Below are 12,285 nucleotides of genomic sequence, written 5' to 3'. Positions count from 1 at the left end.
GTGTCGAATGAAACGCAAGCTTTCTTAAGGAACATCAGTCTTTGTTTGGATATAACGAAGACATGGATTGGCTGATTGAATGAATGAGGCCACTTACTGGGAGAGTGCTTTCCGGCTGCTACAACAAGTGCAGTTTTATTTTGCACACGCTAAGCAACAAGACTGCAGACTAACAAACGGGGGCGTGTTTTAATCTTTTCAGGTATTTATCTATTTATTTACTTTATCTTACGTTTTTTATAATGCATTTGTATAATCAATGTTCACAGTTTTATAGTTGGGCTATATCTGGTACCGTGAACTTAAGTATGCGGCTAAATTTGTAAGGTAAACCAAAAAATGAAATCGTATTACCATGACAATATAATAATATCTCTATGTATGAGTCTAGCGGGCCTTATATGGTCTATTGATAATGATAGGATGCTATAGTATAGGCGGTTATTTTAAATGGTTCCTAAAAAAAGGTAAAGGTGCATGCTTGTAACTTCGGAGATGCTTATAACCACATAAATTAAATAATGTGTTTACATCGAGATTATTCTTTTTTTTTTTAAATAAAAACATTTTTATATTTAATCATGTTTACTTTTCTAGATTTTATTTGCACAAACACATAACAACAAGATCAAAGTTGCCACTTCAGGCAGCACTGTCTGATCTTGTAGCACCAAACGATGTTGCCACTTCAGGCAGCACTGTCTGATCATGTAGCACCAAACGATGTTTGACAAAAATATAAAAATATATTATATAAATGTCAATATAAAATATATTCACAAAAATATCTGAAATTAAGATAAAATAGTCATGGAGTAAAAATAATCCACTCATTAGCCTATTTTTTTTTTCATAAGAGATAAAATCTACTTAAAACTGTTAACTAGGTAACTATAGAAACTGTATCTAATTTTAATAAGATTATATTATAATATGACAAAAATAAATTAAAGAATATTAATTAGTAATGGTGGATATAGAGAGATACATTGTGGTTCCTCATCAAATGTATAATGCCCTTTTTAATTGTTTCTCAACATTTGAATTTCACAGTTTGGAAGACAGTAAAACAAATCAATAAAAGACAATGGAGGTTGTACAAGACACTGTGTCACACATATCTGAGGCTTATGAAGGCTTTGTTGCAATAAGTGGTAAGCAGCTATTGTTATACATAATGTGGTGTGAATATTCTTTTGTCTAACCCCAGTGATGGGTGTTTTCTATCTCAACCTCTTTCATATGCATCCATAGCAAGCAACTTGCTAATTGTAATTTTATCAAATGTATGATGTAATTGTGAATGTTTTGTTTTATCATATTTTCTGTAGAGGAAAACAATTTTCCATTTTTAAAATTTTTTATATGGAACAAATAAAGATTTGATTAATTACAGGATGGATAAACTATTTTATAATTTATCCATTTCAATGAATACATCTTTTATTTGTTATATACCAAAGTGTATAAATTATACTAAATCATTTTAATTCACTATCTTAACATTTGAATAAAATGTAATTTTTCTTACAGACCCAAGAGTATCCGACTGGCTGTTGATGGAGTCTCCTCTTCCAACAATTGTTATTACGTTGGTGTACCTATTGATGGTTTACTGGGGGCCAAAGGTCATGAAATCTCGCGAACCATTTGAATTGAAAGGCGTTATGATGATCTATAACCTTGGTTGTGTAGTGTTATCACTTTATATAGTTGTTGAGGTGAGCATTCATCACAAATAATAATAAATAATAATTTTAAAAGATATGATAATGTATTATGAGGGATATTGATAATTCATGACTTTATAATTAATCATTCATAACTTGTATGTATGTGAGATTAATCATGAATTTAAATAAGATTGTTATTATGCAATTTTGCTGGGAGGAGAAACTTAACCATAAATGTCAATAATGTTTATTTGTTGCATAATTTGTTTTTATAGTGTATATATTGTGGTTACATGGCAGAATATAATGTACAATGTCAACCTGTCTCTTACTCTGATAATCAATATGAAGTGAGGGTAAGTCGTTTTTATAAATTTTGTTTGCAAAATAAGAAATGTTGTACCAAACTTATGTGCACCATCAAGTGATTTGACATTTTATTATTTACCAACTTATCAAGTGATCTTAGTGCTAATTTGACATTTTATCTTTACCAACTAATGTCATTCATCAAGTGATCTAGTGCTAATTTAACATTTTAATATTTATAGATTGCTAAAGCAATGTGGTGGTTTTACTTTTCAAAATGTATTGAAATGCTGGATACGTTCTTCTTTATTGTACGTAAAAAGAACTCTCAACTGAGCTTCCTACATGTGTATCACCATGCTAGTATGTTCCTACTCTGGTGGATTGGTGTTAAGTGGGTTGCTGGCGGTCAATGTAAGTATGTTGTAATGTGCTCTAAACATAGATATATTATGTGAATCCTAAGCTTTAACCATGGACCAATAAATAAAATTACCATGGTGTAACACAAAATGATTCAACCCAGGAAGTGGTGGTTAGGGTGAAATTGTGAAAATGCTTTGCAAACATTTTATGTGGGTGAACTTATAAAAATGTACACAATGATAATCATTGAATCCTATCTGATGAATTATTGATTTGAGCATGGAAGATGATATGATTAAATTTCAGTAACTCTCAATGGCTCAAATTATTTTATTACTGGATACAAATTGAAATTTAATTTTTACTGTTTATTTAGAATATATTGCAGGGTACATGTAATTAACATGGAAAACAATTTCCTCTTCAATCATGCATATATAATCTTTCATGTATGATTATTAAATTCTATTCCAATTCTGTGCTGTACTCACTTCAATAATATTGTTAATGGAGAATATATTTTAAACATAATCATTTTATTTTCAGCTTGGTTTGGCGCTCTGATGAACTCCTTCATTCATTTTATAATGTACAGTTATTACTTCCTGTCTGCCTGTGGTCCCTTATTCCACAAGTATCTCTGGTGGAAGAGATACCTCACTCAATTGCAATTGGTAAATATTAATTTACATATAAATAAATCAATATAACTTAATTATAATATATCAATCAAAAGGTAAATTATTGAAAAATGTGGGTATGAGTGGCTGAATGTGGGTATGAGTGGCTGAATGTGGGTATGAGTGGCTGAATGTGGGTATGAGTGGCTGAATGTGGGTATGAGTGGCTGAATGTGGGTATCAGTGGCTGAATGTGGGTATCAGTGGCTGAATCTCAATGGAAATACAAATAAAATAAGGTTTACTCCATATCATTGAAACTGGTTTTTTTTTATTGCAGACTCAATTTTTCATTGGATTTGCCCATTGTATACAATCACTTTACTTTGACTGTGACTTTCCAAAGTGGATGCACTATGCATTGTTGATCTATGCAACTAGTATTACTACATTATTCTTTAACTTCTACATTCATGCATACATTAAACGAGAAAGACTACCAAAACTGGAGAGCATGACTTGTATGCGAACAACAGCTCAAGGAGACACCAACGGTAATGTCAACGGATCGGCCAAATCAACCCACAATGGTAGCATGAACGGTCATATAGAAAATAAAAAATCAAAATAAGGGGCTTGCCAATTTGGTTCTTGCACCAAAATTCCTTTGTACAAATGCTATATTTTCTTGTATTCTATTTAAGCTTGTAATATAGTTGCATTTTTAAATATACATCAAGTTCATTAGTGTATTCTTTTGATGAGTAAAACTAAATTGTTAACGCAATTACCACTGCCATCAATTGCGGGTTTCAATCTATCTGTGTCGTGATTTTTTTACCTTGTTCTTAGTTTTAAGTGTTCCCCAAAAGTTTACCAGCAAGATTTACCAGGATAAATTGGTTAAAATCGGTATCGAAAAATATTTAAAGCAAGATTAAACCGAGGCTAAATTTATTTGTTTAAATAAATCGCTTAATTATCCAGAAATGATTTTTAAACTGGGAGAACACTTGGGTTAGTTTAGACTTTTAGATATTCCACCGATTTGACAGCTGTTTAGAATGTGCAATTGTAATAGAGACTTTTAATTCTCATATCAAATGGAAGAAAGCATGTGTTAGTACATTAATAAAAAACAACCATTATTTAACTTACATCTTTAGGTCTTGTCTTTATACTTGTCACTTTGATATCAATTTGTCACCAAAATACTGCAAAACAATAGATAGATGTAGACATTTTATTGAGAATTAATATATAATATTGGAATGTAATTTGCATAAGGTGATTAGTATTAAAGAAGAAGTTTTCTTAGAATAGACATTTTTGTTATGTTATAGTTGCATAATCAAAGCCCTTTTATTTTTCAGAATTTATTTTGGTATAATTGTTCATATGGATTTAGGGCTTTAGTGTAGCTTAATTCATCCATAATTTAACTTTCACTATTTTCTATTTACTTTTCTACCACATCTAAGCATTTAATTTAAGGTTATTTATTATCATGTAAACATCTGTTAAAATGTTTTCAATAACAAAATTGATTTTGGTATCCATACATAGAATCATTCCATATTCTGGCAATCATTGTTGTCGCAACTGAAACAATAAACATTGATGTGATTGAGATTTCTTGATTCTGGCAATCATTATTGTCGCAACTGAAACAATAAACATTGATGTGATTGAGATTTCTTGATTCTGGCAATCATTATTGTCGCAACATAAACAATAAACATTGATGTAATTGAGATTTCTTGATTCTGGCAATCATTATTGTCGCAACATAAACAATAAACATTGATGTGATTGAGATTTCTTGATTCTGGCAATCATTATTGTTGCAACATAAACAATAAACATTGATGTGATTGAGATTTCTTGATTCTGGCAATCATTGTTGTCGCAACATAAACAATAAACATTGATGTGATTGAGATTTCTTGATTCTGGCAATCATTGTTGTCGCAACATAAACAATAAACATTGATGTGATTGAGATTTCTTGATTCTGGCAATCATTATTGTCGCAACATAAACAATAAACATTGATGTGATTGAGATTTCTTGATTCTGGCAATCATTGTTGTCGCAACATAAACAATAAACATTGATGTGATTGAGATTTCTTGATTCTGGCAATCATTATTGTCGCAACATAAACAATAAACATTGATGTGATTGAGATTTCTTGATTCTGGCAATCATTGTTGTCGCAACATAAACAATAATCATTGATGTGATTGAGATTTCGTGTTTGATGTGTCTAATGCTTCACCTTCTCTCAATCCCACTATAGCTTTAAGAAGAGCTGCAAACAATCACCACACAAAAAAAAAATAAAGCAATTGGGCAAAAACAAAACACAATTAAATATGGAATACAAAAGGTAAATTCCCAAACAGTATCAAAGCACATACGTCAGCAATAAGCACCTCCAAAGGTCTTATTTTGGTTACATCACTAGTGAAGAACAATACTGTACATGATTAAATAGTACATTATTTAAACAGTATCAAAGCACATACAGCAATAAAGCACCTCCAAAGATCTTATTTTGGTTACATCACTAGTGAAGAACAATACTGTACATGATTAAATAGTACATTATTTACTAGTAACTAGATTTGTAACAAAGTTATACAAAGAGCAGCACATTACATTATATAACATAAGTATTATAACCCCAGGGGAGAACAACCAGACTTTGATATCTATGACACATAAACATAGTTTATTAATGTGACTTCATTCATGTCTACCAAGCGAGGCCTTTATAGGGTGTCATTGAAGGACTTTAGAGGATGTTGTTGAATACCAAGCGAGGCCTTTATAGGGTGTCATTGAAGGACTTTAGAGGATGTTGTTGAATAGATGTTTAACATTTTGATAAGTATATTACAAACTGAACAAAACACAAATGGAAATAGAATTGTGTATTCTACTTTTTTTTTTAATGTTCATGCTAATCACTAGCAAATGATGGTCAAAACTAAAACAGCATTTATTATACTTATTCAACCTCTTTTGGTGCATCATTTTTTATACACATAAATATTATCGTCTTTACACAAAACATGAATAAAGATAGACAAGACCAGCCTGCTATTCTAAAAACTATATGGGAATGTAACTGTACTTGGACAGCAGCATTGCACTTAAATCCAAATATTAAACGTTGGTATCAAGGTGTAACAAAATAAATCATATCAAAATATTGTACTGAGATGCAAATCAAAAATCCCAATCCATGAATATGGAAAATGACAGATAGAAAAAAAAATTAAGTTGAGCACATTTTATAACGCTACAAACAAATTACATATGAAAAGGTATTTATACACTTGTTAAAAACATCAAAACTGTTAAAAATAGCAAAGTTTGAAAATCAAGGTTTACTATATACCATTTTATAAATGATGAACTAATATTCAAATGCCTCTTGTTAAATGTTTGCTTTTACTTACTAAATCATTTTATCTGATTTTGCTTTGTTTAAATATAGTATTCACTTCAAATTTGACAATGAATAAATATATATAAAAAAATATATCTAAAAAACAATACAAAGTATAAAACAATTTAGTGGACATCAATATACAATATTACATCAATATACAATATTACATTAATAAAATGCATTTGTAATTTTATTGAAAAAAGTGTTAAAATAAATATGTTCTAAAACTGAATTCAGATCTGCTATATCAGCCAGATGGAAGAGCAGAATCACCGAGCGTTAAGACTAGGTCAAAGGTCAACCAGATGACCTAAACGATGATGTCATCATCATCTGTGTTTGGTTTTCTTCTGTTTGGTATTTCAGGAAGGTCCAGACTCCAATTGTGATTCGAACCTGGAAAATAACAACATTAAATTATAACATTTTTTTATCAGATAATTTACGATTGTTGTTATTACCATCATGCACACTATAAAACAATAATAATTCATATCATATTTATAATATCTTAAATATTTTAAATGAAACTTACTTTGTTTAATTGGTTCTAGTTTTGAATTAGAGATTGGACTAAGTTTACGAGAATTCCCTTCAAATAACGGTTCCAGCGTGGGTTGTTTGGAGGCTTTTATAAAACTATTCTTTTGTCCAGAAGCGTTGGCCCATGGGGGTGAGCCCAACGGATTAGGAAGGCCTGGTGCCTTCCCTTCATCAATGCCATCTACAGGCATTGGAGCCGTTTTGTTGTTCTTTTTTAACTTCTTTTTCTTCTTCTTTTTCTTCACATTTGATTCATCTAAGACAAAACAAAAATAACTGATAAATACTTGTGAATTAAATTAAATCATAAACAATATTAAATTAGAAGGCCATACTTTTCCCATTTATATATTGTTAAATCATAGTAAGATGGTGGATTGTCAATTTGTTTACTGTTTAACAAGTTAATCATTTATTTGAGAACAAAGACATCATATAAAATTTTTTTGAATATAAATACATAGAAAGTATGTAAATTAATTGGTAGAAAATGGCGAATCTTTAATCATCAACCACTCTCTGGTGGGTTTAATCTTGAATTGGGTGACAAATTACTGGTTAGATATTGCATTAGGTGACAAATTACTGGTTACAATTTAAATTAAATGAAGATTTACCTTCCTCTTGTGACAATTCAGGTTGAGTTGATCTATTGGTTAAATCATTCCTTGAACTTAATTCCATTTCATCTTCATCGTCCGTCTTTTTTGTTTTCTTTTTCTTTTTCTTATTAACAACAACAACCTCTTCTTCTGATTCAGATTTCATAATATTTTTCTTATTTTTTTTAACAACATAATCTTGAGAATCTTGATCGTCAAAAGCATTGTTTTCAACTCCTCTTGGTGATTTTTTCTTCTTTTTTTTAGTTCTTGGTTTATCCACTACAATACTACCGTTAGTTTTAGTCCTTTCATCACTTATGTCTTCTTCCTGTAACCTAGGCGACTTAGATTTCTTTACACTTTCTGTTTCTTTGCGCTCTTTTTCCAGTTGTTTTTTCTTAGCTTTTTTATTTTTCTACAAAGGAAAAGACAAAAAATGTCTTTATATGTTTATGATGTATCGGGCTTCATTCAATTGACCACAAATATTTTATCTTTTTAAAATTTTGGAACAGTTTATTTGTCAAATAATTTCGAAATATCATTAAACTTACAAGATCTTCAAAATAAGTTTGGTCGACTTGCTTGAATGGATCCCCTGTAATAACATCTTCTTCCTCTGATTCTTCTACTACTTCTCCATTCCTTTCTCGTTCTTCTTTTTCTCTTTTCTCTCTGAAATCACCAATTAAAGCCAAAATATTATTTTATGTTTTTACACTCATATTAAGTTCCTTTTAGGCTTTATGATTCAATTAAACTTGTCATTTTTTTTTCTTTTTAAAATTAAAATGTATGTAGAGTCTTCACTCAACTCCACTTGTGCATGTTTGTATCATATGAAAGAATCAAACACATTAAATACATACCTTTCTTCTTTTTGTCTCCTAATTTGTTCTAGTCGTTCTTTTTTATATTTTCTTGCAGCTTCTCTTTGTTCTGTATATTCTCTGTCTACTCGTTCACTTAGTTCTTCCCAATCTTCAGCCATTCCGTGTAATAACCATTTAAACCCCTGATGTATCGCCTTGTCCAACTTCTTTCCAAAACCTTGAAGAGCTGTGCAGGTTTCCTATCAAAGACAATTCCAATATTAGAAATGGATACACTACAATTACCGTATATTTCGGTGTATAAGTCGCACCTGTGTATAAGACGCACCCCCAACTGAGAGTAAAATATCGGTATTTTTTATATCGTCGATGTATAAGACGCACCTTATATTTCATCAAAAAAATGTTTTTTTAAATTGTAATCAATATTATTGTAATAATATATTTTGTTATATCTACAACGGCGTCCTTTATTTAGGTTTTTTCTTACCTAGGCTCGGCCGCGCCCAGCCTCAACAAGTTCTTTCTAACTTGTTATTCATGAGTTTCGCCGCAACATCGAGTGCATGACCGTGTGTGTAACACGCACGTGTGTGGGCTAGCCTCGCTCGATCATTTCGAGAGGGCGCACGTTTTCACGGACAATCGTATTCGATTAGTATCTATGTACAGTATCCGAGAAGTGTTTACGCTCTAGGTCCATGCTATAATCACCTGGAGAATATATTAGTCAAATACCGTACACCATGTGCCACCAAAAGAAGGGCTTGCGCTTGGGGTACGGCGATCGTGCGTATAACTACTGTATAAATAAATACTATTCCAATCGTACGACGTAAACGTTTACAAATGAAATTTTATCGGAGCGCCATAATGAACAAATCTTTTCATCATATTTAGTATAACATCATGCTAAAATGACTTGAAAACTAGGCAGAAGCAGGTTGCCGTTACGTTAGTTAGTTACTGTAGCTAGGCCTAGCCTACTCAGGCCTAGCAAACGAGGTGACGATAGCCTAGGCCTATGTATAATCTGTGTGGTGAGGCATTTATGTTCGGTGTATAAGACGCACCCTTAATTTAGAGGTCAAATTTGCGTGTCAAAAGTGCGACTTATACACCGAAATATACGGTAATAAATGAAATAGGTATCATTCTGATGCTGTGATTTTCATAACTACATGGTTGTAATTTAACCTTAAATGCACAGAAAGGTTGAGAACTTACAACTCGACAAGGGCATTTGCTTTCATTGACCATTTCCTCAAGTTCAAGTTGCTCACAAATATCAACTTCATCAAGAGCGCCATCAACATCTTGTTTGTTTGCCAACCTAAAAAAAGGGTAAAATTTTTCGTTTACATTAAATTTTATTTCATGTTGTTCTAAAAATCTGTGTCACTGTTGAGTGGTGATGAAATAAATACTCCAATCACTGAATTAATGTAGAAAACTTACACTAAAACTCTCTTTCCATGCACCCTATCATGATGCAATGTTTCCTTAAGTGTTTGCCGACATTCATCAATTCTGTCTTCATCACTTGCATCTAACACAAAGACAACACCGTGTACTTCAGCATAGTAATCCTTCCATATATCACGTATCTTCTTGCCACCACCTAAATCATACACTGTTACCTCAAACTTCTTTTCAAATGTGAACTCCACACTTGAAAAACCAACCGTTGGTGGCTCTTCTGTGTTATCTTCTAATAGAAGAAAAATAATTGCAAATTTACATAATAATAGAGAAAATGACCTATCAAAGGTCTCTGTTAGAAAGAACAAAGAGATTGAATCATTGACTACATTTTGGAATGTCAATCATTTAATTTTTTCATTTATTCGACCAACAAAACATATATATACAGTGTACAAAGATAAAATTGGTCAGGGACTGCTAAAGTAATATAATTACTGTAACTACAAGAGTCAGCAGTCCCATGATCACAGGTTTTGTCCTAACTGAATAATACTAAAACATTTGAATTTAATTATCCTAACAAAATATCACTGCATATAACCACAAACTATACAAATAATCAACATAAAACAAAGCATTGTTCAAACCTACCTCCCTTGACACCTTTAATTGCCGTTGTCTTCCCAGCATTATCCAGACCAATCAACACAAGTGTTACCTTCCTATTTGATATCAATAACATGTTACAGAGGCCACTTACTATTTTTATTACTATAAACTTGTAATATTTTTAGGCCATATAGTAATTAAATATGATTTTATCAATCCATAAGCTTTAATTATTAATTATTCCTGAAAGTATTGTGGTAAAGGGTGTACAAATTGTAAACAAAATTGCTATTATCTTTTGTATGCAATGATCTGTTTATATTTTTAGGTTTAATATTTGTCATAATTGATCTTAAATCATCTGAGTCTGTACTTACTTTGGAGGTTCCTGCTGCTTTTTAATACAAGCAAAGCAGTTAGCCATCAGGCTATACATAAGGTTTCTCAAACTTAGTCAGCAACTTCTGAAAGCAATGTAGATTTAATTTATTAAATATATTAATGATTTAGGCTAGTTTAGTTCTTTGAGTGCCTAAGAAAAATACTACGACAATGTCACTAGGCCTATCCAATACCAATGTCATACATTAATTAATTTAGCAGAGTAAAATATCTTTATTTAAAATTGTTTTATAAATTTAAAAATAGTAATTTATTGGCAATAAAATTCTGGTAGTTTTTTATCAATTTTTTACGGACTAGGGCCTAGCTAGGCTAGTAGGCTAGGCCTACTAGCTAGTAGGGTAGGCTAGGCCTATCCTCTTCTATTGAATTCCCCATCGCCCCACCGACGACTGACTGTGTGATGTTTTTAGGCCTAACTATGCACACTATTTACACTCTCAGTCTCTAGAGAGACAGTGCAGTGTCACTGCCAGCTAGCCTAGCTAGGCCTGGCCTAGAGGCCTAGGCTAGGCCTAGGCCTAGTACGTAGCCAGCCACTGACTTTTTGGCTAGGCCTACCTAGCCTTTCCTCTCGCGATCTTGATATCTTGCAGTGTAAATATTGTTAGACAATAATCGCCATAAAACTTACTTTGGATGATAAATACCAACTACTAACAAAGTGGCTTTAAGGTTTTTGTTTAATTGTCGTTGAAACTAACACTCTTTTCTCTCTGTGTTGTCAGTATGGTTTCACACAAAAACATGCAAAACAAAAATACCACACGGCAAAAATCGACTGCTTGTTTATAAATCACGTGACCACTATTTTGTTACCGCAGCAACAAAAGATTGGAATTGCTTTCCGCCATATTGTACGTATCATCACTGGTAAGATAACATAAATTATATTTATGTTTCTACTATTTTCTTCATTATCAGAAAGCAATAAAAATGCAGTAAAATATGTAAATTATTATAAGATTTTGAGCAATTTATTCATTAACATAAATAGTACAATACTAATCATCTCCAGTACGGTGGCCGAGTGGTTAAGGCGTTGGACTTAAGTTCCAATGGACGTATGTCCGCATGGGTTCGAACCCCATCCGTACTAAATTTTTTATTTGCAAATTTGATTTCTTTTTTATTTGTTTTTGGAATTTCTTTTCCTCACTTTTCTTGTAATTATTCAGTTAACATTTTTTTTTTTATTTGTTTTTTTTTTTTACCACAACACTGCGTGATATCACAAAATAAAGCATAAATACAGTTTATTTAGGCCTACAATTACACAGTAGGCCTATGTATAACAGCCAATATCAACTAATAAACGATTTTACTATCAGTTCATACGTACCTGTGTTGGTGTTTTTACAATTGCACGTCCAAACCAAAAAAGTGAAAATTCAACCAGCATTCATTGACAACTGGAACCTTCACAGGCTATTTCAG

At 31.7% G+C, this 12,285-nt stretch overlaps 2 protein-coding genes and 1 non-coding gene across 4 annotated transcripts; 2 read left to right on the top strand and 1 right to left on the bottom strand.

Moving 5' to 3' along the window:
- The first annotated feature begins 62 nt into the window (after positions 1–62).
- On the top strand, positions 63–4,580 carry LOC140054070 (very long chain fatty acid elongase 4-like). The gene is made up of 7 exons (XM_072098905.1): positions 63–202; positions 1,054–1,154; positions 1,534–1,721; positions 1,949–2,029; positions 2,225–2,396; positions 2,895–3,022; positions 3,309–4,580. The coding sequence occupies exons 2-7, from the start codon at positions 1,088–1,090 to the stop codon at positions 3,597–3,599; spliced, it is 927 nt and encodes a 308-aa protein (XP_071955006.1). The 5' UTR covers positions 63–202; positions 1,054–1,087; the 3' UTR covers positions 3,600–4,580.
- Positions 4,581–5,705: 1,125 nt separating this feature from the next.
- On the bottom strand, positions 5,706–11,614 carry LOC140055337 (uncharacterized). Of its 2 annotated transcripts, none has more exons than XM_072100656.1 (10): positions 11,483–11,614; positions 10,824–10,910; positions 10,489–10,559; positions 9,871–10,120; positions 9,640–9,745; positions 8,449–8,651; positions 8,134–8,254; positions 7,592–7,994; positions 6,967–7,230; positions 5,706–6,827 (listed from the first exon to the last, which is right to left on the bottom strand). In XM_072100656.1, the coding sequence occupies exons 2-10, from the start codon at positions 10,880–10,882 to the stop codon at positions 6,742–6,744; spliced, it is 1,563 nt and encodes a 520-aa protein (XP_071956757.1). In that variant the 5' UTR covers positions 10,883–10,910; positions 11,483–11,614; the 3' UTR covers positions 5,706–6,741. The 2 variants fall into 2 exon arrangements, with proteins under 2 accessions (XP_071956757.1, XP_071956756.1); XM_072100655.1 differs by having other exon boundaries at positions 5,708–6,827; positions 9,871–10,123.
- A 250-nt stretch (positions 11,615–11,864) lies between these two features.
- Trnal-uaa (transfer RNA leucine (anticodon UAA)) lies at positions 11,865–11,947 on the top strand. Its single transcript has one exon. It is a non-coding gene; the product is annotated as a tRNA-Leu (tRNA).
- The last annotated feature ends 338 nt before the right edge of the window (positions 11,948–12,285 follow it).

Source organism: Antedon mediterranea, chromosome 7 (genome assembly GCF_964355755.1).
Source record: "Antedon mediterranea chromosome 7, ecAntMedi1.1, whole genome shotgun sequence".
Taxonomy (NCBI): domain Eukaryota; kingdom Metazoa; phylum Echinodermata; class Crinoidea; order Comatulida; family Antedonidae; genus Antedon; species Antedon mediterranea.
Note: the sequence above shows the minus strand (reverse complement) of the source record. Positions and strands in the feature narration are given on the sequence as shown.